Source organism: Xenopus laevis, chromosome 2L (genome assembly GCF_017654675.1).
Source record: "Xenopus laevis strain J_2021 chromosome 2L, Xenopus_laevis_v10.1, whole genome shotgun sequence".
Taxonomy (NCBI): Eukaryota; Metazoa; Chordata; class Amphibia; order Anura; family Pipidae; genus Xenopus; species Xenopus laevis.
In genome coordinates, this window is record NC_054373.1 from 63,100,308 (window position 1) to 63,125,063 (window position 24,756).

Below are 24,756 nucleotides of genomic sequence, written 5' to 3' on the forward strand. Positions count from 1 at the left end.
GGCACAATGCTGTTTCAATAATAGAAGTAGGCCTAGGGCAGCAGCACCCTTAATTTCAGCCCTGACAGCTAAGATGGGTTAAACTAATAATATTAAACTCAAATCTGAAACGGACACATGCATTTCTCATTCTATTACACTAAAAAGCCCACATGTTGTATGTATACCCCAAAATAAATCATAAATAAATAATAAATGAGAAAAGAAAACTTTCAAAAGTGTTACAAATATTTTGTTAAATACAATTAAAAAAATTGTTAGAGATTGTCACCTCTGGAGGAATACTGTCATCAGAATCAGAACTGTAGTCATATCCACCATCATCCAGGTTCATCTGTAGCAGCTGATCTATTGTAGCATCCACAGCTCCATTGTTGGCTCTCAGCACACACTCAATGATGTCATATTCCATATTTGGAAACATAGTCTTAAAATCTTCCATGGCCTGGTTAAACTCCAGCCTCCGTACTGGACGGCTATTGTTAAGTTCCTGAGTGGACGGGGTGCTTCTAGAGCTCCCATTGCTGTTGCTTCTGCGAAACAGACTTGTCATTTTTGAGAACTGTTTCTGAGAAATGTTTGAAGTTTAAAACAGAGCAAACTTGTACAGAAAATTAAAATTGCTTGTCATGGTTTATTATCAGAAGTCTTTGATATCTCTGGCATTGTTGATGTCCAATAGCCCAATGTGGGAATACAAATGATTCATCAGCAGCCCTCTCAGAATCAGCTTCTTTAAAGGGGTCTTAGGGCTGCATCGTTGGGCAATATAAATCACAATCAAAAAATCTGAAAAATAAAATTTTTAGACAAATTTAAAAACGACAGAATTATATATAACGTATATACTCGAGTATAAGCCGAGGTACCAAATTGTACCTACGAAAACTGGGAAAACTTATTGACTCTAGTATAAGCCTAAACAGTCACAAATATGGAGCGCTCACCTCCCAACTTGTCTCACAGTTGCTGTGCCAGGTGCTGAACCGGAAGACCCCAATCCTGTCGAAGGGTCACATCAATACTCCAAGAAATTACCAGCAGCACACTGTTAGTCTTGCATAAGTGCTCAAGTGCAGATTTATTGTGTAGCCCATAGCATACAAAGGCAACGTTTCGGACCTCCCAGGTCCTTTGTCAAGCCCCATAACACACCACAAACAACCCTTTTAAAGTGAGGGGTGGGGGGTTGTGCATATCATAGTCCCACCCATTTCAATTAGATATCCAATCACATTACAAAGTGGATTAATCATAGTCAATTTTAACCCCGGTAATACAAAATCATTGTGAAAAAAGTTTTATACAAAGGAATTTTAAAACAATTTCCTTAAAAAATTTTTTAAAAGAAAGTCCAAAAAAGTTAAAAACAATTGAAAATCATTTCTTGAAAGTTATTTTTTCTTTGTGCATATCCAGAGTGAAAACGTGTCGTGTCCATTGAATCTCATAAAAAATCCAATACATATCCCATAAATAGACCATTAATATCAAACCTGTACATAATACAAAAATATTTTAGAAAAATTATTAAAAGAGATAATTATCAATTTTGCATACCTGAGGCATTCCTATGACAACCCTTGCATATCTCACTCAGCAGTTTTCTGAGGTGCTCCTTGATATGTCTAAGGTTTTGTCAGCACTCAGGGTATTCAATGTAGTTTTCAGTACTTTCAATTCCCTTAAAAAAGGAGAAGAATAAAACAGTTCAACACTAAAGTCAAGTCACTATATTGTGGTGTATATTACATCAACATATGCATACAAGGACCCTTTAATCACCTAAAAGATAAATGAAGCTGGAGTATATTCCCTATTTAAGCCCCGGGGCCAGATCGTATCCAATTTATGAATCCACATCATTTCCAATCTTTTTAATCTTAATAGCCTGTTACCACCCCTCCTGGGTGTCTCTACTGTGTCAATCACCTGAAATTTTAGTTGGCTGACAGAGTGTCGTGCCGTTTGAAAATGTGCCGGGACCGGTAGAGCAATAAGCCCTTTTCGTATCGTAGATTTATGTTTAGAGATACGATCACGTATCTTCTGTGTTGTCTCGCCTACATAAAGTAGGCCACAAGGACACTTCAATATATAAATGACATACGATGAATCACAAGTGAAATATTTATCGATGTTATATTTATTACCTCGATGTGGATGATGAAAATGATTACCCTTTATTACTGAATTGCACTGAACGCAATGTAAGCAGGGGAATGTACCAAATTTTGGATTTTGAAAAAACAGTTGTTTAGACCCAATTTTACCACCTATATCGGCTCTTACCAGTTGGTCTCTTAGGCTTCTCCCACGTTTGTAAGCCAATAGGGGTACCTGTTGAAAAGAAGGTATATTCTCGTGGCACGATTGTAATATGTGCCAATGTCGGCGTATGATGTTGCCGACATGCCTACTTGCTGTGGTATACTTGCTTACAAATGCTAATCTATCACTCTTATTTGCTTCTCTCTTAGTGGGTAACAACAGATCCCTTCTATTCTTATCATGTAGCTTATTGTAATTTACATCAAGTATTTCCTGTGGATAACCTCTATCCTTGAACCGCATTGTCATCTCACGAGCCTGCGTATCAAACGCATTCTCATCGCTGACTATGCGCTTTAACCTTGTGTATTGGGTCAATGGTAGTGAGTCTCTCAAGGCCTTCGGATGGAAACTAGAGTAATGTAGTAAACTGTTTCTGTCCGTTGTTTTCCTAAACAAATCCGTTTTCAGTTTAGTCCCCACCCTTGTTATTTGAACATCAAGGAAACTTATAGAACATGGGTCATATATTTTGGTAAATTTTAACGTCTCCTCCATGTTATCAAGAAACGTGTGGAATTCAAGTAGGGTATCAGGTGTACCTTTCCACAGAACCAGCAAATCATCTATATAGCGTATATATAGAATACAATGTTTACAAAACATTGGATTCACATATACAAGTGTCTCTTCAAGGAAAGCCATATATAGGTTGGCATATGTGGGTGCCACATTACTACCCATGGCCGTCCCCCTTTGTTGGATATAATACTGGTCACCAAAAAGAAAATAATTCTGATGCAACACAATTTCAAATAAATCGATAATGAAATCTTTTTCAGGTATGCAAAATTGATAATTATCTCTTTTAATAATTTTTCTAAAATATTTTTGTATTATGTACAGGTTTGATATTAATGGTCTATTTATGGGATATGTATTGGATTTTTTATGAGATTCAATGGACACGACACGTTTTCACTCTGGATATGCACAAAGAAAAAATAACTTTCAAGAAATGATTTTCAATTGTTTTTAACTTTTTTGGACTTTCTTTTAAAAAATTTTTTAAGGAAATTGTTTTAAAATTCCTTTGTATAAAACTTTTTTCACAATGATTTTGTATTACCGGGGTTAAAATTGACTATGAATAATCCACTTTGTAATGTGATTGGATATCTAATTGAAATGGGTGGGACTATGATATGCACAACCCCCCACCCCTCACTTTAAAAGGGTTGTTTGTGGTGTGTTATGGGGCTTGACAAAGGACCTGGGAGGTCCGAAACGTTGCCTTTGTATGCTATGGGCTACACAATAAATCTGCACTTGAGCACTTATGCAAGACTAACAGTGTGCTGCTGGTAATTTCTTCTAGTATAAGCCTAGACACAACTACAGCCCTGTCTCCCAGCAGCGCACATTCCGCCAAAGCGACCCCCCAGCGATCAACCGGACTTCTTTGCAAAGTTGATGGTGACAGAGAATTGCCAAATGGATTACTGTGTGCATTGTCCCACTACCATGTGCAGAGGGTGCTGTGTGATCTTGCCATCACTGTTAATCTTTCGTATAACCAACAGAGGGCGCACTGTTATTCTTTCATATAACCAACAGATGGCGCTGGTTTATATTGCAGTCACTGTTATTCTTTCAAATAACCAACAGAGGGTGCAATGTTATTCTTTCATATAACCAACAGAGGGTGCTGTGTGATATTGCAGTCACAGTTATTCTTTTCATATAACTAACAGATGGCGCTGTGTGATATTGCAGCCACTGTTATTCTTTCATATAACCAACATAGGGCGCACTGTTATTCTTTCATATAACCAACAGATGGCGCTGTGTGATATTGCAATCACTGTTATTCTTTCATATAACCAACAGAGGGCGCACTGTTATTCTTTCATATAACCAACAGATGGCGCTGTGTGATATTGCAATCACTGTTATTCTTTCATATAACCAACAGAGGGCGCACTGTTATTCTTTCATATAACCAACAGAGGGCGCTGTGTGATATTGCAGTCTCTCCCCAAGCGAACTGTTGGTATAGGAATGATTAAAAGTGACTGCAATCTCAGCTACTGCCCGTTGACCCGAGTATAAGCCGAGGTAGACTTTTTTTCAGCACATTTTGGATGCTGAAAAACTCGGCTTATACTCGAGTATAAACGGTATATAGATATATACCCACACAACACAGGTATGGGACCTGTTATCCAGAATGCTCAGGACATGCTCAGGTTTGCCGGATAACGGATCTTTCCATAACTTGGCTCTTCATACCATAAGTCAACTATAAAATCATGTAAACATTACATAAACCCAAAAGGCTGGTTTTGCTTCCATAAGGATTCATTATATCTTAGTTTGGATCAAGTAAAGCTACTGTCTTATTATTACAGAGAAAAAGGAAATCATTTGTTAAAATTTGGAATATATATATATATATATATATATATATATATATCTCATCATCAACTATCAGTGTTAGGATAACATGAAAGAAACCAAAACACTTGTCACCATTAATTCTATACAATTATGGCACATTTCTAATTTGTTTTAATTCATACACCAATAAAAGTATTTCATATCTCTCTTTAATATCTGCCAGATACCAATTTATTTTGTCACTTGCTAATCATTTGAAACGGCTGTTCAGGAGTTTGCCAAAGTTCCTGTATGTTTCAATAATGAGGCCAAGAATGTGATTGTTCAGTCATTACTGAGAGGTACATTAAATGAATATCTTGCCATTTGAGAAACAACTCCAAAACTTTCTGTAAATGAATTCCTGCCATTATATGGGAAAGATTAACTACTGTCGTCAAATTAGTTCAAGGAAATACACGCTTTCATGCAGGCAGAATTTACTTTACTTCAATGTTAAAAGGCATAGTAGCAAGAGTCACTTTTTCATTATAAAACCTCTGGGCTATAAAGCACTGCTTAACTTGTCAGCTCTATAGAATAAATTATGATATAATGAATTATTTTTATAAAGCAAACTATCCTTATTAATCGAACTGTTTATATTAAAGGAGCAATAATGGCAAAAAGCAAAAAATATTATGCGTATCTGTTGATTGAACATCTTCAAAAAGGAAAAAATTCTTGGCAACAAAAGTCCTATTTTATATGAAAAGGTTTAATTCCATAGTTCTTTAAAGAGCCATAAATGGCATTTTACCCCTGTTTTTCTTCCTGTGTAAGATCTAAAAGCATTGTAGTATATACAGTTTATTTTCTATGGAACCTGTGGCTGTGTGTTTAAAATTAAATTAAAAGGACAAAAATTTGTCCAATAAAAGAAAATATTTTAAGCAATTTTCCACTATACAGTATAAAAATTTTTTAGTACTTTTAGGGGCTCATTTACTAAGGGTTGAAGTGAATATTCGAATTCAAAAACTTAGAATTTCGAATTATTTTTTGGGTACTTTGACTATCGAATAGGCCAAAATTAGATTCAAATTGAAAATACTTCACAAATTCGACCATTTCGAAAATCGAAGTACTGTCTCTTTGAAAAACTTCGACTTCGACACTTCGCCATCTTAAACCTGCCGAATTGCTGTTTAAGTTTTGAGAAATCGAAGGTTTTTTTGTAAAATCATACAAATCGAACAATTTGAAGGATTTCATTGTGCGATCGAACAACTTTAATTTTAATGAAAAAACCTTTGACTTCGACTATCGTACTGCACCTATTCGATGGTCGAAGTTTTTTCACTTCGAAATTCGACCCTTGATAAATCTGCCCCTTAAAGTTATTTGTAAAAATAATTGCGACTAAAAGCAGCATTTGCTTAACCCATGGTTTCAACAATGTTGAAAAAGTCTTAGTTCCCCAGCAAAGACGGGTCTGTTAATCAGCTGTTTATTCTTACCTTGTATCAAGTCTGAGCCACCAGGCTAGAGAATAGAGAGGGACAGACAAACATTGCTTTCAATAGCAATACATATACTTAAGAGTTGCCTAGAATTATGCTTTATTTTATTAGGCAAAACATTTTTGTTTGGGTTGACATTCCCTTTTTAGTAGCAAGCAGGTTATCAGACAGGGACTGTTTTACAAAACAACTCTGTAGCTTCCGCTAACCATATAATTACTAAATCACATAGATGCAGTATAAGACTTATCTATTGCTGAACTTTTCCACACCTCACATCACCATTTAAATAATATATACACAGAGCTGTCAACTTTTGAAAACCAGGCTCTGGGGGATTGGGGCCCACTAAGGCCAGCACACACTGGAAGATTCTCTGGTAGAGACATTTTTCCGGGTTTGTAACGTCAGAGGACTTGATATCAGCTGATGTCACATGCAGTACCTCTCCGGAAGCCAAAGAAAACATGCTGCTCATGCTCACTTTGCTCCACTGATTTCACTTAAATGTTCTGCACATGCATACATGGATTTTTGACTGCAAATTGTTGAAAAACAACAGAAATTGGCAGAAAATGGGGGAATGCATAAGAATGATGGGAGACTGGGGAAAGAAAGAAAATCTGGTAACTGCTGAAAAAATACGGGGGGGGGGGGGGTTGGCAGCTCTGTATACATTTAGTTCCTAAGATACTTGTAGGGTTGCTGGTAAATTTGTAATATTTGTTCTAGCTGGTGATTTACAGCCTATGAAATACTGACCGGGTGGTAACCCAAAATTCTCATAATAGGACTTGCCTGCAAGAGTACCAGAAAATCTCCCAGTGTGCCCTGGGCCTAGTCCCAACCAAGGACTTATTGGCCTATATAACATCCAATTCCTATGGGCCTTTATGACGACACTTAGCACTATCTACATTTGATTACTATGAGAGTTGGCCCTTAATGTCAGGTTCTATGGTGGTTCTAAGAATATTTAATATAAGCACTGTAGCAAATATCCTGCCATTGCCTGTAAACAGGACATGACACAACAGAATATATTATGATGAAAGCCGTGCATACAATATTATGACAACAGACTCACTTCTACAGCTTATGGGGATATTCTTCTTTGATTGATATTATTGCACAGTTTAGGAAAAGTGTATTTTCACTAATATTACTCTCTTTTTATGTTTCCTGGAAAAAAGAACATGATGATTCTTTACCTTGGCACAAGGTCCTAAAATGCAAGATGTGTAATACTAAAGGTTCCAAATTTTGTCAAATGACAGCTGGAAAGGAAATATTGCTAGTTGCACGTGGCATGGAAGGCTTGTAAACTAATATCACTCATTACTCATGATGTGTTGTTCCTGCATGTTCTTTCCAACTCAGACAACAGATGGGATTGGTTAAACATAAGTATATGCCAGTCTGCTTCCTGCTGTGCGTTACATTGCCACGCTTTGTTTGTTAATCCTCTCAGTGCTCAATCTGGCACGGCTAGTACTGGACTGGCCAACAAAGCAGAAAATTTGTCTTGGGCAGAGGAGTTGTAGCTTGTTTGCACATTGCTGAAGAAATAATTGATAATAAGTGATTAATACACACATTGACAACTATACTTCAAGATTTACACACACGGCCATTTAAACTGTATAAACACACTAATTATTTATTAAAGGGTTTAGTCTGGAGGAGAGAAGTTGCTTCCTCCCCCCCCCCAAGTAGCCTTACACTACAGGTCCTATTTACAAACATTGAGATTTCCTTTTTTTTTTTTTTTTTTTCTTTACACAAATCGTATTTTTTCTCTAAAAATTCAAGTTTTTAAAAATTTCTCTAAAAATTTGAGATTAATTGTGTAAAAAGTGTAAAACCCATGAAAAATACACAGTAAAAGCAGTCAAGGTCCCATTGAACTCCACTGGAGCTGCAACCGATTGCATTGGACTTTTTTTTTAGCCATTCAGACTTTGAGGGTTTTGAATTTTTTAATAATATGAAAAATTCTCATTTTTAGAGGTTTTCGAGATACTTGTATTCTTTTCAGCACTTTTTTCCATTTGTATTTTTTTTATATTCGGATCTTTAAATTATCTTTATGGCATTTGTGATTTTAGAGAAATAGAGTTATTTGTGGTTTCAAAAAGCTTTAATACCACTAAAATTCAACCCTTTGTAAATGGGCCTCAAGGGCCGGGTCAAGCAGATCTGGCCCCCTAGGCAACTGGGTGTGCCTGACGTCGCGCATAGGGAGGGACACAGTGACAGAGGGGAGAACAACAGAGGGGAGGGCCTGGGTGGGGAGAGCAGCAGACAGGGAGGGGAAAGCAGCAGAGGAGAGGGCAGAACAGCAGAGGGGAGTGATCATGAACTAGGGATAGGCAGAAGATCCTTTAACAGGTACCTGCCCAGCGCCCCCCTATCATTGTGCCCTAGGCAGGTGCCTCTTTAGCCTACCCCTCTAAGATCTGAAAGTGAACTTCCAAAGATCATCATCATTTATTTATATAGCGCTGTCAAGATACGCAGTGCTTTCTCACTGGGTGTGGGGGCCCCTTGGGCAGCTGACAAGGTTAACAGTTTTGGACTCTTCTGGCCACTAAGAAAAATTAATCAACAAATGAAAAAAAAATGAGACAAAAGAAACTAAAAATCACAAATGCTGCAAACGAATTTATCTGCTGAATTTGATGTTTTTTTTTCAGGTTTCACTAGAATAAAAAAACTATTGCATTCTGCATTATAGGAGAATTTCTCTAAAAGATTGGCTTGTTGGGAAATGTACCAATGCAAGATAGTCAGGATCAGCACACACACTCACTGCTATTGCTAAACCAATACTATTCAGGCACAGACATGAGTTCTACAGTGAAGTCATTGGGGGTCATTTATCAACACTGGGCAAATTTGCCCATGGGCAGTAACCCATGACAACCAATCAGATTGCTGCATTCATTGTTCTACTTGCAGCTGGCTTTAAAAAACTAATCCCTGATTGGTTGCTATAGGTAACTGCCCATGGGCTAATTTGCCCAGTGTTGATAAATGAGCCCCATGTTTTTGCTTTGTTTCCCCTCCCTTTGTCAGTATTCAGGGGGACACCCAGATGCAAAATTAAGATCATACATTCAGTTTATTCATAATAGGTCCCAACATTTGCTATGAAATAACCGCTTCCCAGGCTGATATAAACATCAGAGATTGTATGTAAAACTGTTTATTTATGTGACATTTTTATGTGCATTAAAATTTCAACGTACACATTAAAATGCATCTACCACGTCACACATAGTTTTCTAGTGTCACCCAATGGATTGGGTGCCACTACAAAAATGGCAGTGTTGTGAACGAAATAGTTGACTGTTGAAAGTAAAATCAACAATCACATGCTCCTTTGGATGAAGCCATGTAATGCCTGAATCTAATTATATTCTCCAAGATTGGATTGCCGTAACTAAGCAAGAAAAAGGAATGATACAGGAATCCTAGGTAATCTAGATGAATTATTGCATAACGATAGATTCTTGTAACAGATTCAAAAAGAGTCAGCATCAGCTCAAGTCTGAAACAGAGACCCACAAATTATATGCCATTACAAATACTGCACAACCAGACAAAAAGTAAAATATTTTGTGAAAATTTTGTTATGAGCATTTAGGCCTGAAAAATAAAACAAAAGGAGAATAAGCACTAAAATGGTATGTGCGATAATCCCAGCTAAATATACTCAAATCTCTTTTCGTATCCTACTCTTTTATGCAAAAAAACCTGTAGCCCTTCACTGGATGGGTAACCTCTCACCCTCTCTCAATGCTTGGATACAACTGGTTAACAAAGCAGTACCCCTATATAAGTTCACCTACGAAGTTAGGGGAACACCAACAAAATTTGATAAAATTTGGGGCTTGTGGAATGACATTGACCCGACCCCTCTATAGCAAGTCTTAGCTGAGTCCATCTCCTATTATGAAATCCTTCATGGTTTGTTATCCTACATATCCTCAAGGGTCCCAACCTAGCCTTCAGATGTAAAGTTCAACTGAGTTTGATAGTGTCCATCTCAACTGCTCAATAACTGTATTGTGTTATGCTTGGTGATAGCCTGTGCCATATTTTCTTCCTGCCTAACTTGTACAGTTTAGTCTGCGAGTGTACTTATTTGTTGTATGTATGATTTATGTGTGTGTTTAAAATAAGAAATAAAACTTACCTTTAAAAAAAAAAATGGTATGTGCATTTAGAACTGATTATTTATAGGGGAGAAAATTCCATTACGCTATAAAATTAGTTCAAGTGTGCCTGGTTAAAAATGGAGGATCCAAATAAATAATGAATGACGGGAACATTCAACAGTGCCTGTAATTCCTGCTGGCTGCCTTCCACTAACGCAGTTAATGAGCAAATGAACTCTCCAGCCAGTGTCGGACTGGCCCGGCGGGATACCGGGAAAATACCCGGTGGGCCCCGACCCTAGTGGGCCCCGCCGGGCCAGTCCCCCTCTCCCAAACTGTTTTTTAAAAATAATAAAAAAAAAATTCGGCGCATAGTAGCGCCGTTTGCGCATGCGCGCCGAGCGCCGTTTCCATTTGCGCATGCGCGCCGTTTGCGCATGCGCGATGCGCCGAGCAGGGATTCGCCGAACAAGTAGGTAGCGGGGGCCAGAGGGGGGCCCTGGACACCAGTCCCGGTGGGCCCCGGACCCCCCAGTCCGACCCTGTCTCCAGCTGTAAGTCAGATTCACAGTGTGAGTCAGTCTTAAAATGATTCACTTTATGGTTTTATGTCCTACTCTTCATATATTTTGGCAGGAACATTCAGGGCAGGGACAAGAAAAGGTGCTTCATTATTCCATTTGGAGTTAGGTGTGTGCATATGGCATTTCTTATGTGTGTTTGCTTTTATTCGATGAAAAAAATCGAATATGTATATATAAAAAAATGAGTATGTGTTAAAACTAACATGCTCTTCATAAGTAGTCAAGAGTTTTGGTCAGCAAAGAATCTAAAGGGATTCTGTCACAGAAAAACATTTTTTTTTAAAAAAATACATCAGTTAATAGCACTCCTCCAGCAGAATTCCTGCGGAATTCCTCGTGAGGCAACTTCGGAAAACGCAGCACCAAGTATGCTGTAGCGCAGGCGACTTTTCATTATAGCGGATGGGAAGACACGTGGAGGCAGTTCAGGCAGATTGCCGCCCAGAAGAAGAGGCGATTAGTTGCCAGGCGACAAAATCTCCCCGAATCTCCTTGTGTGAACTAATCTTTAAAGTCCATTTTTCAAAAGAGCCAACAGATCTTTTTATATTTCATTTGGAAATCATGGGCAATACAAGATCAAGCCACAATTTGCAGAAGGGGAATGAATCAACCTGAAGTGTTATAGTAGCCAACAAAATCCAGTTTGAACGGAGTTCTAATCTTGCTCTGATGTACAGTTGCAGAGCAATCATTAACTACATATTTGGCTCAGGTGGAGCACAGGGGCTATAAAGAGGTCTTATTCATCCTATGAAATAGTGCTAGCACATTTAGGGTTATCACAACATCAATGAATGAAATCAGAAGATACATATATATCTACTAATGAAATAGGCCTAATGGTTCTTAAAGGAGAAGGAAAGGCAATTTACACTTGGGGGTGCCAAAAGTTAGGCACCCACAAGTGATTATATTTACTTACCTGACACTCCAGGCCAGTGCTCATATCAGCACAAAACTGCACCGGACTGTGTTATTCCAGTGAGCACCACAGAGCGAGCATCTTCCTGCTTCCTCTGGTCTTCTCGCAGCTGCTCATGCGCAGTAGAGCAAAAAGCCAAACGTTAACGAAAAAGCTGGCTATTTCGTTCTACTGAGCATGCGTCTGCCCCAGGAGATTTGGGAACAGAAGAAGAAGGAAGAGGATCGCTCTGGGCTGCTCGCTGGAAGAATCCCAGGCCGGTGCAGATTTCTGCTGATAGGAGCATTGGGAGTGCTAAACTTTTGGCACCACAAATGTAAATTGTATTTCCTTCTCTTTTAACTTCGGCTGAGCCCACATGTACCTTCAACTGTATGACCCCATTGAGAACATTTAATAGAAGGGTAGATATTGTCATGTAACACAGTGCCCCCTATCCAAGACTGGATAGTACAGGCATCTAAACAATTAGTAGAATGTCTTTATTCAGTGTTCCTCACCCAAATATACACATAATAGCAAGGTATAGTGATGGCCCAACACACATTTTAAGAGTCAGATTTCACATCCCAATCTATTCATCTTGCCAAGTTGAATGTATTTTTCTACACAGAAAATGGTTTCTGATTTTTCACTCTAATTTGACAAGGCTTATTGTATTATTGCACAAAACTGTTCAAAAGACCTTGGTTGAAGGGCACCTCTACAAAGAAGCGTAGGCAGGTTTGGTTAATACAATCCTTATAAAGGAGAAAAAAAAAGAACACCATCTGCACATAATATACTTGGATTGTTACCTTTAGAAATACCCTGCAGAGCCAGCTAAACACTGAATTTTTGATCATCATATCAGAAGCACTTTTCCCTATAGATACAGTTTATAAAAATAAATATACTGAGGGTCCTTAAAATGAATTGTGTTTTGGCAGAGAAAAACCCATAAAAAAACAAAGCAGATATAAATTCAGTGAAGCAGAGGTCAAAACGTCACAAGCATTCCTGACTAGCATATGCTAAGAATTGTAGTTTGACTTAGGTCCATATATTGGGCATCAGAGTCCACCGGAGTTACACAAAAATAATTATTTTGAATACCAAGTAGCTTCACCATTACATAGATTTTATACTCTTATCTTTCATGCCAGTTAACCAAAGTCTGCTGGTGGTAATCACACTCATATAATAAAGTGTCTACAATTCATAATTCACAATCTTATTAATCATTTTAGTCTTGGGAAGATATTCTGCTAGAGACAACCTGTACAATAAAAAGTAGTACGTCTTCAACTGCTCACTCTTCAATTAGACCAAGACCTGTACATGTGGGTACAAAGTGGGGTTAACCATTGGGATCTATTTATTGTAGTTAAAGTACATGATTACAGCAACATAATGATTTATTTAATCTTCCATGTATTATGCTTTTATATTTAAACTGCATATAAACAGAAAGTTATTTCACCATCTTCACACTTCAAATTAGTACAAGGTGCCATTAATATAAGACTTGGATGGGGTTTACTCTTTATGATGAATGTATTGCCTTTTATTATAAATGCCACAAGGATATTTCAAAGGATCTGGTCATATATAGTAGCAGCACCATTTTTGGTACATATTGACTGTATGTCTACTTAACCCCATGTTGTTCATGCACTCTTGGTTGCACCTCCTTTATTAAAATGTATTAGATATTCTGTAATTGTCCACTTTTGAAAGAAGCAAGAAATGGAGGATTTGCCTTACACTGTACAAGTAAATATTTCCACAGGATATCTAATTATGTCTTCTAAAGTTTGGAAACTTTGAATTTTACAACATGACAGTTATGTGAGAAGGTCATCCAGTAATGGTTTTAACATAAGGGAGTCATGAATAGCACCAGTCACCATTCTTTTAAATTGCTTCCATCTACTATAAATATAAGAATCTGTAAATTGCCTTTTCTTGTCCTCTTACCCCTCACATTCTTTATTTTCTCTGTATTTTTTTATATTTTGCTCACATAAAACATCTACTGCCAAGGTGTGAGCAATAAGGCACTGAGCATATAAACCACTGTCTTTATATACGTGTCCAAATCAAATCTAATTATTATAAGAAAGGATTAGAAATATACACAAATTGAATACATTTGTTCCCTGCCTCTCTCTGTTCATTAGAATCCACTCCATTAAACCATGTTGTTCAGTACAACACCACATCTTATCTTTTCAAAATAAATATATTACCTTGGGGTGAATAACTTTCTTGCCTAGCATTTAACTGTTCCAGTGGCATTAGGGATTTAGGGGGGTATCCTAAAACTTAAACTTCTCATTCTAATAAAAAAAAATTGACCAAACTCCCAAATCTGAATCCCCTTAATTTGCCAATAATTTTTCTCAAAAAAGCCATGGCAAAAAAAAATTGCAACAAAATCATGCCTAATTTCAAATCATCTGACCTTTTGAATTGCAGCTACAAAAACTCTTAATGAATTATCGCCACGACAACTCGAAATTATCAGATTATCGAAAGAAAACCAGTGCAGATTACGATGTCAAGAACATCGGCCATTGACTTCTACATGACCTCGGCAGGTTTTAGCTGGAGTATTTTCAGATTTTTAGCAGCTTTCGCATATAATAAATCTCTAAAAATTTTAGTTTTCCCCTTTAAAAACTTGACCAGAAAAAATCAAGGTTTAATAAGTAGTCCACTTATTGTTGAGTTAAAGTGGACCTGTCACCCAGACGCTAAAAGCTGTATAATAAAAGTCCTTTTCAAATTAAACATGAAATCCAATATCTATTTTTTATCAAAGCATTCACAGCTGTTGTAAGCTCATTCAAAAATCGCAGCTGTCAATCAAATATTAGTCTGCCCCTCTATGCCTTAGGCATAGAGGCAGGGCAGAAAATTACGTTCACTTTCCATTCAGCACTTCCTAGATGTCACTGCTCTCCACAAATTCCCCCGTTCTAGTCACCGTTTAATTGTGTAGCCATCGGGTCCCCCATTCTGGTGCACAAACAAGATATTTAGATGATGCAAGGCTTGCCTTAATAACACAAAATGGCTCCTGACTGCTTGCTATAGATATGAATTCCCAGACTGAAGGAAACAAGATTCAAATAATTTATATTGTGTAATTAAAGCTCATTTTGCTTGACTAATGTGCTAAAATAGGATAATTTTTTGGGGTAACATGTCCCCTTTAAATAATTAGCTTAATTCAGTCTGCTTCATAACAAAATATTAATGCTGATTTTATACTTTTATCTGAATGTTACTGAATGTTATTTTCTGTTCAGGACATTTGATAGCTTTGCATTTTGCTCTGCCAAACTGCAATGTTTAGCATATTACTGCTTTTTGCTTCCTAAAAGCAAACAAACTGCTTGCATAATATGTGAAGATTGCAAACAGTGGTGCAATCAGGTGTATGTTGTCTCAGTTGTGCAATAACTCAGCCTCTTGTTTGGAAATTGCTGAACCATCAGTGCGTTATTTTAAGAGACAGTTGGGATTTACAGTGAAAACCCCAGTGGTATAACTATTACAAAATCTGACCTGGGTTCCCCTCCTTGGAACCCCTAAACGTCAACAGTACCAGTTTCATATATTTCACCCTCTCATATTCCACAAGAATGGTATCTAGGACTGTGTGTGCCCCTTAATTCAATTCTTCTTTTCCCCATTGCGCCTGCAAACAAACTGCCTGTTTCAGTGTTCTAAATTTAATTAACATAAGAGGTTTTCCCAACACAAAACAACTAGCAAATGCTATGCAAGCAACTCACAGTAAGCAAAGAATACATTGGTAAAATTAAACTGACAAACAATTAATAGCTAATGTCTGTAGGGTTGCCACCTCACCCCTTTAAAACCGAACACATATAATTAGCAATTCATTTAAATGCACAATGCATGGCTGCACATAAATCAGTTCAGTTTGCAGCATGCATCTAAATGAATTGCTAATTAGCCATGCATTAGTGATGTGCGGGTCAGGGTTTCCCTGACCCGCACCCGACCCTAACCCGCCCTGCACTGACCCGCGTCCCCCGCACCCGCTTCCAGGGATCCTTTTATAGACCCGCGCTGACCCGCCCCGCCGATGATGTCACAATGACGTCACAAAAGGGCCAGGGCGAGCAGACGCGAGAGTATAAAACAGGAACCCGGAAGTCGGGTTTGAAGGTGCGAGGTCGACCCGAACCCGCCCGGCGGGTATCAGGTTGGCCCGCACATCACTACCATGCATGCTGTGTATTCCATATGTGTTTGGTTTTAAAGTGGTGAGGTGGCAACTCTAAGGGTTAGTCCACACAAGCAGATTTGGGGAGATTTAGTCGCCGAACTGCCTTCGCGTGTCTTCCCGTGCGCTAAAGCGCACGCATCGCTTTGTTTTCCAAAGTCACCCGAAGTTTCCTCGTGAGCCGACTTCTGCCGACTTCGGAAAACGAAGCACCACGTGTGCTTTAGCACAGGCGACTTTTCATTATAGCGGACGGGAAGACACGCAAAGGCAGTTCGGGGAGATTATTGCCCAGAAGAGGCGATTAGTCGCCACGCGACCCCCCGAATCTGCCTACGATTAGCCATAGATTAGATCTCTGTAAAAAGAGAAGGACTGACTTGATGAATAAGCATGAATAGAATGTAGAATCTAAACAGGAGTTTATGATTAATGGGAACTTGCAAAACACAGGTATTAGAAACAGATACATTTCTAGTGTTAAATGACTCTATGTATTCCTTAAAGGGATAAAAAATACTCCCCTTTTGTAACTTAAAACAAAAAATCTAAATTGATGTAAACTTCAATAACTGTGGGGAGCTTCCATGAGCACCTTTGCATTTACATTCATTTTCACTTTTTAGCAATTTCTGAAATACTAAGACTGCTAATACCAAGCTTTTGTGCTCATCTGTGAGTCATAAACACAAGAGTTACAAGTGCATAGACAGGGAGCTGTTTAGTCCATCTGTCATGCAACTTTCCTAAGAGGTACTCACTAGTTGCCTGTCTCACTAGTTGCCTGCCGCTCTAATCACACGTCTCTAGCAGCAACATGGCTAATTTATTTCAAAACACGTTCAGCTGTTTTCTAACGGTGGAGCAAAAAAAATATGTTTCAAAACTTTCTGTTTTTTGACTTCTTCTAAGATTTTAGTTTAAAGCTTATTTTTAAAAGATTTTAAGCACGTTGCGTGTCAGTGTTGATTCCTAGTTTCCAAGAAGCATAATGCATTTATTGTGGAGCACGTGTACCTTTCAAAAAGTAAGCAGTGCTAGAAATGTGAAATGCATAATTTATATATTTATAAACTGAACCTACAGTTTCAGAATCTAAAGTTTCAGAAATTCTATAACAGTAATGAAATCGGAATTACTTAAATCATCCTTAAATTGCGATTTGTTTTATATTTTTTATATGCAGTGTATTTTGAGTTGGAGGTAACTAACAGTAGAACAGGTAATATGCTGGGCATTAGCAAAAAAGACGGGGAACTACTGGGAGCATATTCAGAGGCAAAAATCTTCACTGCTAAAGGGCTGTGGTAGTCTTGGGCTGGTACAAAATCCTATAACATAATGTGCAGCATTTCTAGCCTACTTCTTTGTTAAGCCTTAAATTCTGCTTTAACATTCTCATCAGAATAACGATCATTCTTGCATTCATCCGAGCATTTACATTTTCTGGGTCACTGCATGTCTACAGGGAAGTAGCTCAACAACCTTATCCATTATAAATTCAAACGGAATAGTAGCACAAAAGAAATAAACACTGAAACAATGAACTACTGTGGTTGTTATATATAAATCAGAGAGGATTATGTATCACAAGAAAGAAAGGAGCCTGTCTTTAAATGCCACAAGCAACGTAATCCTCAATCAAAAGCACAAAAAACAAATAATCAACAGCAGGACTGTTACCATAGATATGACAGCTATATTTTTTAATGAGCCAGAAAACGTATTTTAAACCCAAGACGGAGGCTCAGATTGATACAAAGAATCCTTGTTGAATATTGTTTCGGACTCGCAGGGAAACAGTGACATAAGCACAAGAAATTGTAACCACAAACTAATATGCAAATATGCGAGGAAGTGGGGGTCATTTATCAACACTGGGCAAATTTGCCCATGGGCAGTAACCCATGGCAACCAATCAAATGTCTGCATTCATTATTCTACTAGCTGCTGGCTATAAAAAGCTAATCACTGATTGGTTGCTATAGATAACTGCCCATGGGCAAATTTGCCCAGTGTTGATAAATGATCCTCATTGTGTTAATCTGGCGATTAGAATAGTTTTTTTTTTTTTTTTGCAATTTTCCTTGAAAGAAGAAATTATTTGTAGCCCTTTGTTCAGCATATTGCCCAGCTGTGAATTTTCCAGCAAAGAGAGTGAGCAAAGATATGATCAGAGGCCCCCTATGGTGTAGTCAGTATATGGAAGGCTCATGAGAGGTAGTCACTCATGAATGTTTATGAATGAAATCTTCTTTCAAACATTAGACTGTCACTGAAACATGAATTCATATTATTGTGGCTTAAAGGCACACTGCATGTACGGAGTGAGCAATAGATGCTTGGGTAACAACTCAACTGTGTTTCTGGGAAATCTCGGTCAGCCCACCCATTGTCAGTCTCACACACATCAGCTCTCACTCATGCTTGACAAGTCTGTTCAAATACAGAGGTAGAGAGCCTGCCACATTTGTGCAAGACGCTGCTGGAAAAACCAAAGAGCTAGAATGGCCTAATGTATCCTGATTTACTCTACACATCTCACTAGACCAACTGTAATTACCAAAAAATTCTATGAAGTTTTACTTTTTTTACCCTATGTTTTTGTTAAAGGGCAAGTCAACCCAAAAATAATAATTTGTCTGAAAACATAATTCTTAGCAACTTTACAATATAAAAGTATTAAACATTTCCAGTGCTTTTAAAGTTATTTGCAAAAACATTTGCTATTGAAAGCAGCATTTGCTTATCTCCTGGTTGTTACTTTTTAAACAATGTTGCAAAAGTCTGTTAATCAGCTGCCTTGTCTTACATTGTATCAACAGTCTGAGCCAACATGGCAGAGAATAGAAAGGAACGAACACTGTTTCAGTAGCGATACATAAACAAACTCAAAACCATAGAAAAATTGTAATGAATGTATACTGCAAAGTTGCTTAGAATTATGTTTTCTTTTATTGGGCAAACATTATTTTTTGGGTTGACATGACTGCAGTGGTTGAACCTTGGACTTATGGTCTTTCAGGAAAGAAAAACACTATTCCACCTACACGGTATGGACATGGTTGGACAGAGTGGGATTAAGAAATTCAAGGAGAGAATATTTCAAGGAAGTTAAAGCAACATTGACTCATTCCTATGAACATCCACTGGAATATGCTAGCACTGGTAAAAAGTTGTGGTACGAAAATCTCTGCAGCCACCTCTAGCCCAACGATACTTAACAATGCAGACATATCAAAATGGATAAAGGGTCCTCTGCCATTGTGTCAGTCAAAAACTGGATGGGGCAGTGTGATCCTTCCATAGGCTAATTACAAATGAAGCAGCACTCTGGGTTATGAAAAGATCATCACCAAATCCAGTGTGACTGACAACTGAGGAGGATCCTCTAGCCATGTCAGATTGTCGGCAGTAAGTAGCGCTGCCACAACTCTTCACTAATGCCAAGACATTCCTATGGTGGTAAGTGGGAGCATATGGGTTTGGGAATAAAAAGGATTTGCAACAGGCTTATGATGATAAATTATTTTTACTAATTCTTATAATGTTGGCAAAATGACCTTGCCACTAATGTTTAGACATATTGAACATACTCTCAATTTTCTTATATTCTTGACTTCCATGCAGTACAAAGCTGGTTAATTTCTGAATCCCTTTTTTAAGTTCTTTTGTAGGTTTGGAAACAAATAATCAAAAGTGCAAAAGTCCATAATGCCAATCAATACATCTAGTTCTGCAGCCAGTAGAAAGATGTTTGCCATGTTTAAATATTTATATTCGCCTTTTTGTTACCTTGGTTAAGTATGCTAGAATGACTTGATAGCATATTCTGTACCACCTTCAGAACTCCATTTAGTGTATCAAAAATCTCATATTTTTGCCTACTATTCAGGGTTAAGCTCCCACAGATAGGAGGCTCTGGACTATTCATTATTTGTGTGTCAGTACCGATTTAACTGCTCATCTGCTGCAAATTGTAGAATTTACAGTGCGGATAGTCAAGTAGCATAGTTTCCGTGTTATTTAATTCCTTATTTATACACCAATCTTGGGGTCTACTTAAAATCTGCATGGAAAAACCCTGGAATTAAAGGTATGAAATGATTACCTGGAATGCTTTGGGCCTGTGGTTAGATCAGATGGCTTGTCATAATGTCACTGCAGGCATAGAAAACCAAAAAGATATATAAATTTATGTCTGCATAGGAGAGAACCTCTCCAGATTGAAAGGAGATCTCACTAATATGTCTTTTATTTGTCCTTTATACCTCTACCTACTTGTCTATATATAGTGACAGGTATAACTATTTGTGGCTAAAGGCTGCACAGTGAACTGTAATGAACAGAGAAGAGGTCCTTACTGTATTAGCAACACACCCCTTTTAACCTTATTGCACCTTCCTATACTAGATCCAGATAGGGTTTACATGTATCACTGTAGCCAGCTATTGCTGTATTATACTGCTCCATTTGCCGTGCTCACTATTACAGTACTTGAGATGTATATTACTGTACGGTCAATAAATATTGTAAATACATACCCAAAAACTGTTATTTCTTGTGATTCACTTCTACTTTTCATTACAGATAATAGAGGATTAAGTGCTGTTCCTGTGGCTGCTTGGCACATCTGTAATTTGCAAAAATAATTACTAGCCAAAAAATGTAAAAGCAGTTGATATGTGAGCTATATGTAAACTTGTAGCTGTTAGTGAATAAACACTAATTAACTACAGGGTTTGCATTGAATCTTTGAATGGTAGCAGTGGTAGTTAAATGAGCAATGATTGTATCTGTGTAATAACATCTCTGCATGCACCTCCTTCTAAGGCTCATCTTGATGTGTATGCACATACATCACAAGGAACCTCAAACTAAAACCTGTTATTACCAAAAAGAGATACAATGAGAACTCTTAACATTATTTCCAAAACAAGACAATGAAGATGAGTTGTACCACTTGACACGGGGGGATATGGACCATAATACTTGCAAGGGGGTGGAGGGCAGGACTTCTTTTAAGTAGCTGAACTGTCACAGAAAAATAAATTAAAAGGAAAACTATACCCCCAAAACAATGTAGGTTTTTATAAAAATATAATGCATAAAACAGCTCATATTTAAAACCCTGTTTCATGTAAATAAACCATTTTCATAATAATCAACTATACTATACTATATACTTGTAGCATGTGCCATTGGGTAATCATAAATAGAAAATTGCCATTTTAAAAAATAAGGGCCGTACGATTCACTGTGCACACAAACAAACCACACATGTTAGGTCACATGAGCCAATTAACAGAGTTTTGTCTTTTGCTTCCTCACTTCTTCCTGTTACAGTTCGGGGCACATTTACTAAGTATTGAATTTCGAAGTGAAAAAAACGTCGAAATTCGACCATTGAATTGCAGTAATACGATTTTCGAAGTCGGATCGAATATGGCCAAAAAAAGTAAAATCATTCGATCGATCGATTAAATCTTTCGATTCGAACGATCGATCTAACGATTTTCCAAAAAAAAAAACTTTGACTTCTAAAAACTTAGCCAAATGTTGGCTATGGGTTCTAGGAGGTCCCCATAGGCAACATAGCAATTCGGCAGGTTTAGGGTGGTGAAGTGTCGAAGTCAAAGTTTTTTAAAGAGACAGTACTTCGATTTTCAAATGGTCGAATATTCAAAGTTTTTTCAATTCGAATCGAAGTCGAATTTGGCCTATTCGATGGTCGAAGTACCCAAAAATTACTTTGAAATTCAAAGTTTTTGAATTTGAAAATTCACTTCGACCCTTAGTAAATGGGCCCCTTAGAGTTCTAGTATTTCAGGTCAGCTGACCTTTGAGGCAGTACACAGACCATCAAGAAATGGTGACTCAAGGCAAGAGATGTAAAAGGGCAATATTTATTTAAATATATAGACCAGTTTGGTAAGATTCTTTAATATGCCATTTAATATGATGTAAACTGTCTTTTGCTTAATTGCTCATTTTGGGGGTATAGTTTTCCTTCAAGGTGCATTAATGTGTTAAATGAGAAGTGATACTGTCCTATCAGTTTCAAGTGGCACTGTCACCTCACAAGTGTTAAGTGGTACAGTCCATCTTCCCCCACCAGTGTTGCATAGTACATTCCAATTCCCCCTGTCAAGTTGTACAGTCCATCTCCTCCCAATGTTAAATGGTACAGTCCATCTAACCACTGTATAAGTCAGGGATCCCCAACCTTTTAAACCCGTGAGCAACATTCAGAAGTAAAAGGAGTTGGGCAGCGCCGGATTTCTTTGCCGGCCGCCCCTAGGCCGCGCGTTCCGACCAGGCGGCCACGTGGTCCTAGCGCCCGCCTACACATCCCCTTCCCAGCTCGCCGGTGAAAAAACGCCGGCGCAGCTGGTGTAATTGAATGGGGACGCACGCATCCCCATAATGCGGCTGGGCGACATGCAAATCCGGGCCTGGAATTGGGGAGCAAAACTGGCATGAAAAATGTTCTTAGGGTGTCATATAAGTGCTGTGATTGGCCATTTGGTAGCCCCTATGTGAATTGTCAACCTACATTAAGGCTCAGTTTGTCAGGCCTCCAAGCCTGAAATTAAAAAAAAAAGCTCCTGATTTGAGGCCATTGAGAGCAACATCCAAGGGGTTGGAGAGCAACATGTTGCTCACGAGCTACTGGTTGGGGATCACTGGTATAAGTGGTATGGATCATCTCCCCCTGTGTCAAGGGTAAAGTTCACAATCCCCTTGTATCAAATAATACAGTCCATATCCCCTCCATGCTAAGTGGTATGGTCCAAGCCACCATGTTAAATGGTATGGTCCAACCCCCATGTCAAATGGCATGATTCATCCCCCCCCAAAAGTGGTATGGTTCATACCGTCCATCTTCCCCTCATGCTCAAGTGGTATGGTCCATCTCCCTCCCCTAGTGTGGGTACAACCCACCTCCACCCAGTCTTAAGGGGTATGGTCCTATCCCCTGTGTCAAATGTCCATTTCTCCCCCGCCAACCCTGGTCCATTTCTCCCACTGGCTGCCCTTTAGATCTTACAGCACCATGTGAGCTAAAATATAATACACCTTCACTGCTGCTAGAGGTATAAACAGTTTTGTACAGTGGGAAGGGGGGGGGGCTGGTAACATTGTAACTCATGGCCAGCTAGCAAAAGGTCAGCAGTTTGTATGTAAGCATTCAGCCCAACACTCGAGAAAGAGGCATAAAAAGATCTGGCACACGTATCGCAGCAATTTTTTTGACCATGCCCACTTTGTGACAACATACCACACCCATTTTACACACGTATAATCACTAAATTAAATAGATAAAGGACCAATTAACCCGATATGTGCTAGCATAACAACAATTAAATAATCAGCATATTAACCCCAGACATGCCAGGAGGTCCATTGTAGAAACGTAAATTATGCGCACTCCACTTAGGCTTCTTCTTTAACTTTGGACAACTTATATGGGGTCTTAATATGTTACTAATACAGATCTTACAATATTAGGATTACAGAAGGCTTATTATACTAGAGGAAAGCAGTCAAATTAAAATTAAAAAATTGTGGATTTTCACATACAGGAAGTTACTTCTTTTTACTTCTTTACTTACGGTATTATGGTTTGACTCAGTTCACTAATCTCTCATCACTGTTTAGCTCTTCTAGCGCATATTGTATAGCCAACTTACTATGTGTCTGCTATAATTTTGTAGATCACTTGACTGTATTCATTTTGTACATTATAATACTGCAAACTTTACTACTGTAATTGCTATCTTCCTGCTGCATCTGCATGATATATATGTGATGAAAATCTAATAAAAAAGCAATGTTATAAAAAAAAAAATTGTGGATTTTAAAAATGCTCAAAAAAAATTTAATAACTGCCAAAATATTACTTGTATCAATTGTATAATCATTATTTATATGTTTTAAAATGTTCCAGACAGAATGAAAACATTACGATAAATTATATTTCAATAGAGGGTAAATTTGATTTCTTATTTTTTTCTCCCCTTCAAAATAACATTGTGCTTTTGAGCATAATAACATTAAGCAACCACAATCTTCACATAATTTTCGATACAGCTGTAAAAAAATTAAAAAAAAATTTGCTGCTCCCTTGGGGACTCCATCTGCTCTGATACCTTTTTAAGAAGTGTTAATGGAATGCTTTACTAGACATCCAGGCTGGAAGAGATCAATGCAGTATCACTAGGCCGAGTAAAAAGCTACCTTTCTTGCAACTACCAAACAACTGTGAACTAGATGAGGCCAAGGATTCCTATGAAAGCTTTAACAATAAAGTGCTCCTCCACAGGCCAGCTGACACGAATAGTGGATAAAGACTCACCATATGGGAGGCAGGAAACCTTCCTTTCCCAAGGGTTTTAGCATAATGAGAATGGAAGGTCACTAAGCCATAGAAATCTGAGAAGGGTTAAAAGAGAACAGTCACACCAGCTGTCTCCAAAGAGACATTCATTACAGGCAAATGATTCAACTCTTTCAGGCTTAAAACTATGCACAAAATGTGCACTATTTGATGATATGCCCCATAGTGCTGGGTAAATATGATAATTAAAAATAAAAAATATGAATATTAGATATCACAAAGGCATTGAATGACCCTATAAAGGAACACTAACTTTGTGTACTTTCA

At 38.0% G+C, this 24,756-nt stretch overlaps 1 protein-coding gene across 11 annotated transcripts in view; it reads right to left on the reverse strand.

Annotated features, from left to right (window-relative positions):
* Positions 1-24,756, reverse strand: part of cuedc1.L (CUE domain containing 1 L homeolog) — a 92,743-nt gene that overhangs the window by 44,186 nt on the left and 23,801 nt on the right. For 4 of the 11 annotated variants that reach the window (XM_041580848.1, XM_041580843.1, XM_041580850.1 and 1 more), the window contains exons 2-3: positions 1,561-1,684; positions 272-789 (exon numbers count right to left, since the gene is read on the reverse strand). In XM_041580848.1, the coding sequence (XP_041436782.1) occupies positions 272-553 (282 nt within the window). In that variant the 5' untranslated portion in view covers positions 554-789; positions 1,561-1,684. Of the gene's footprint in view, positions 1-271; positions 790-1,560; positions 1,685-20,199; positions 20,250-20,632; positions 20,722-24,447; positions 24,539-24,756 lie in introns of those variants that run through there. The other 7 variants (XM_041580846.1, XM_041580845.1, XM_041580844.1 and 4 more) reach the window with 7 other exon arrangements.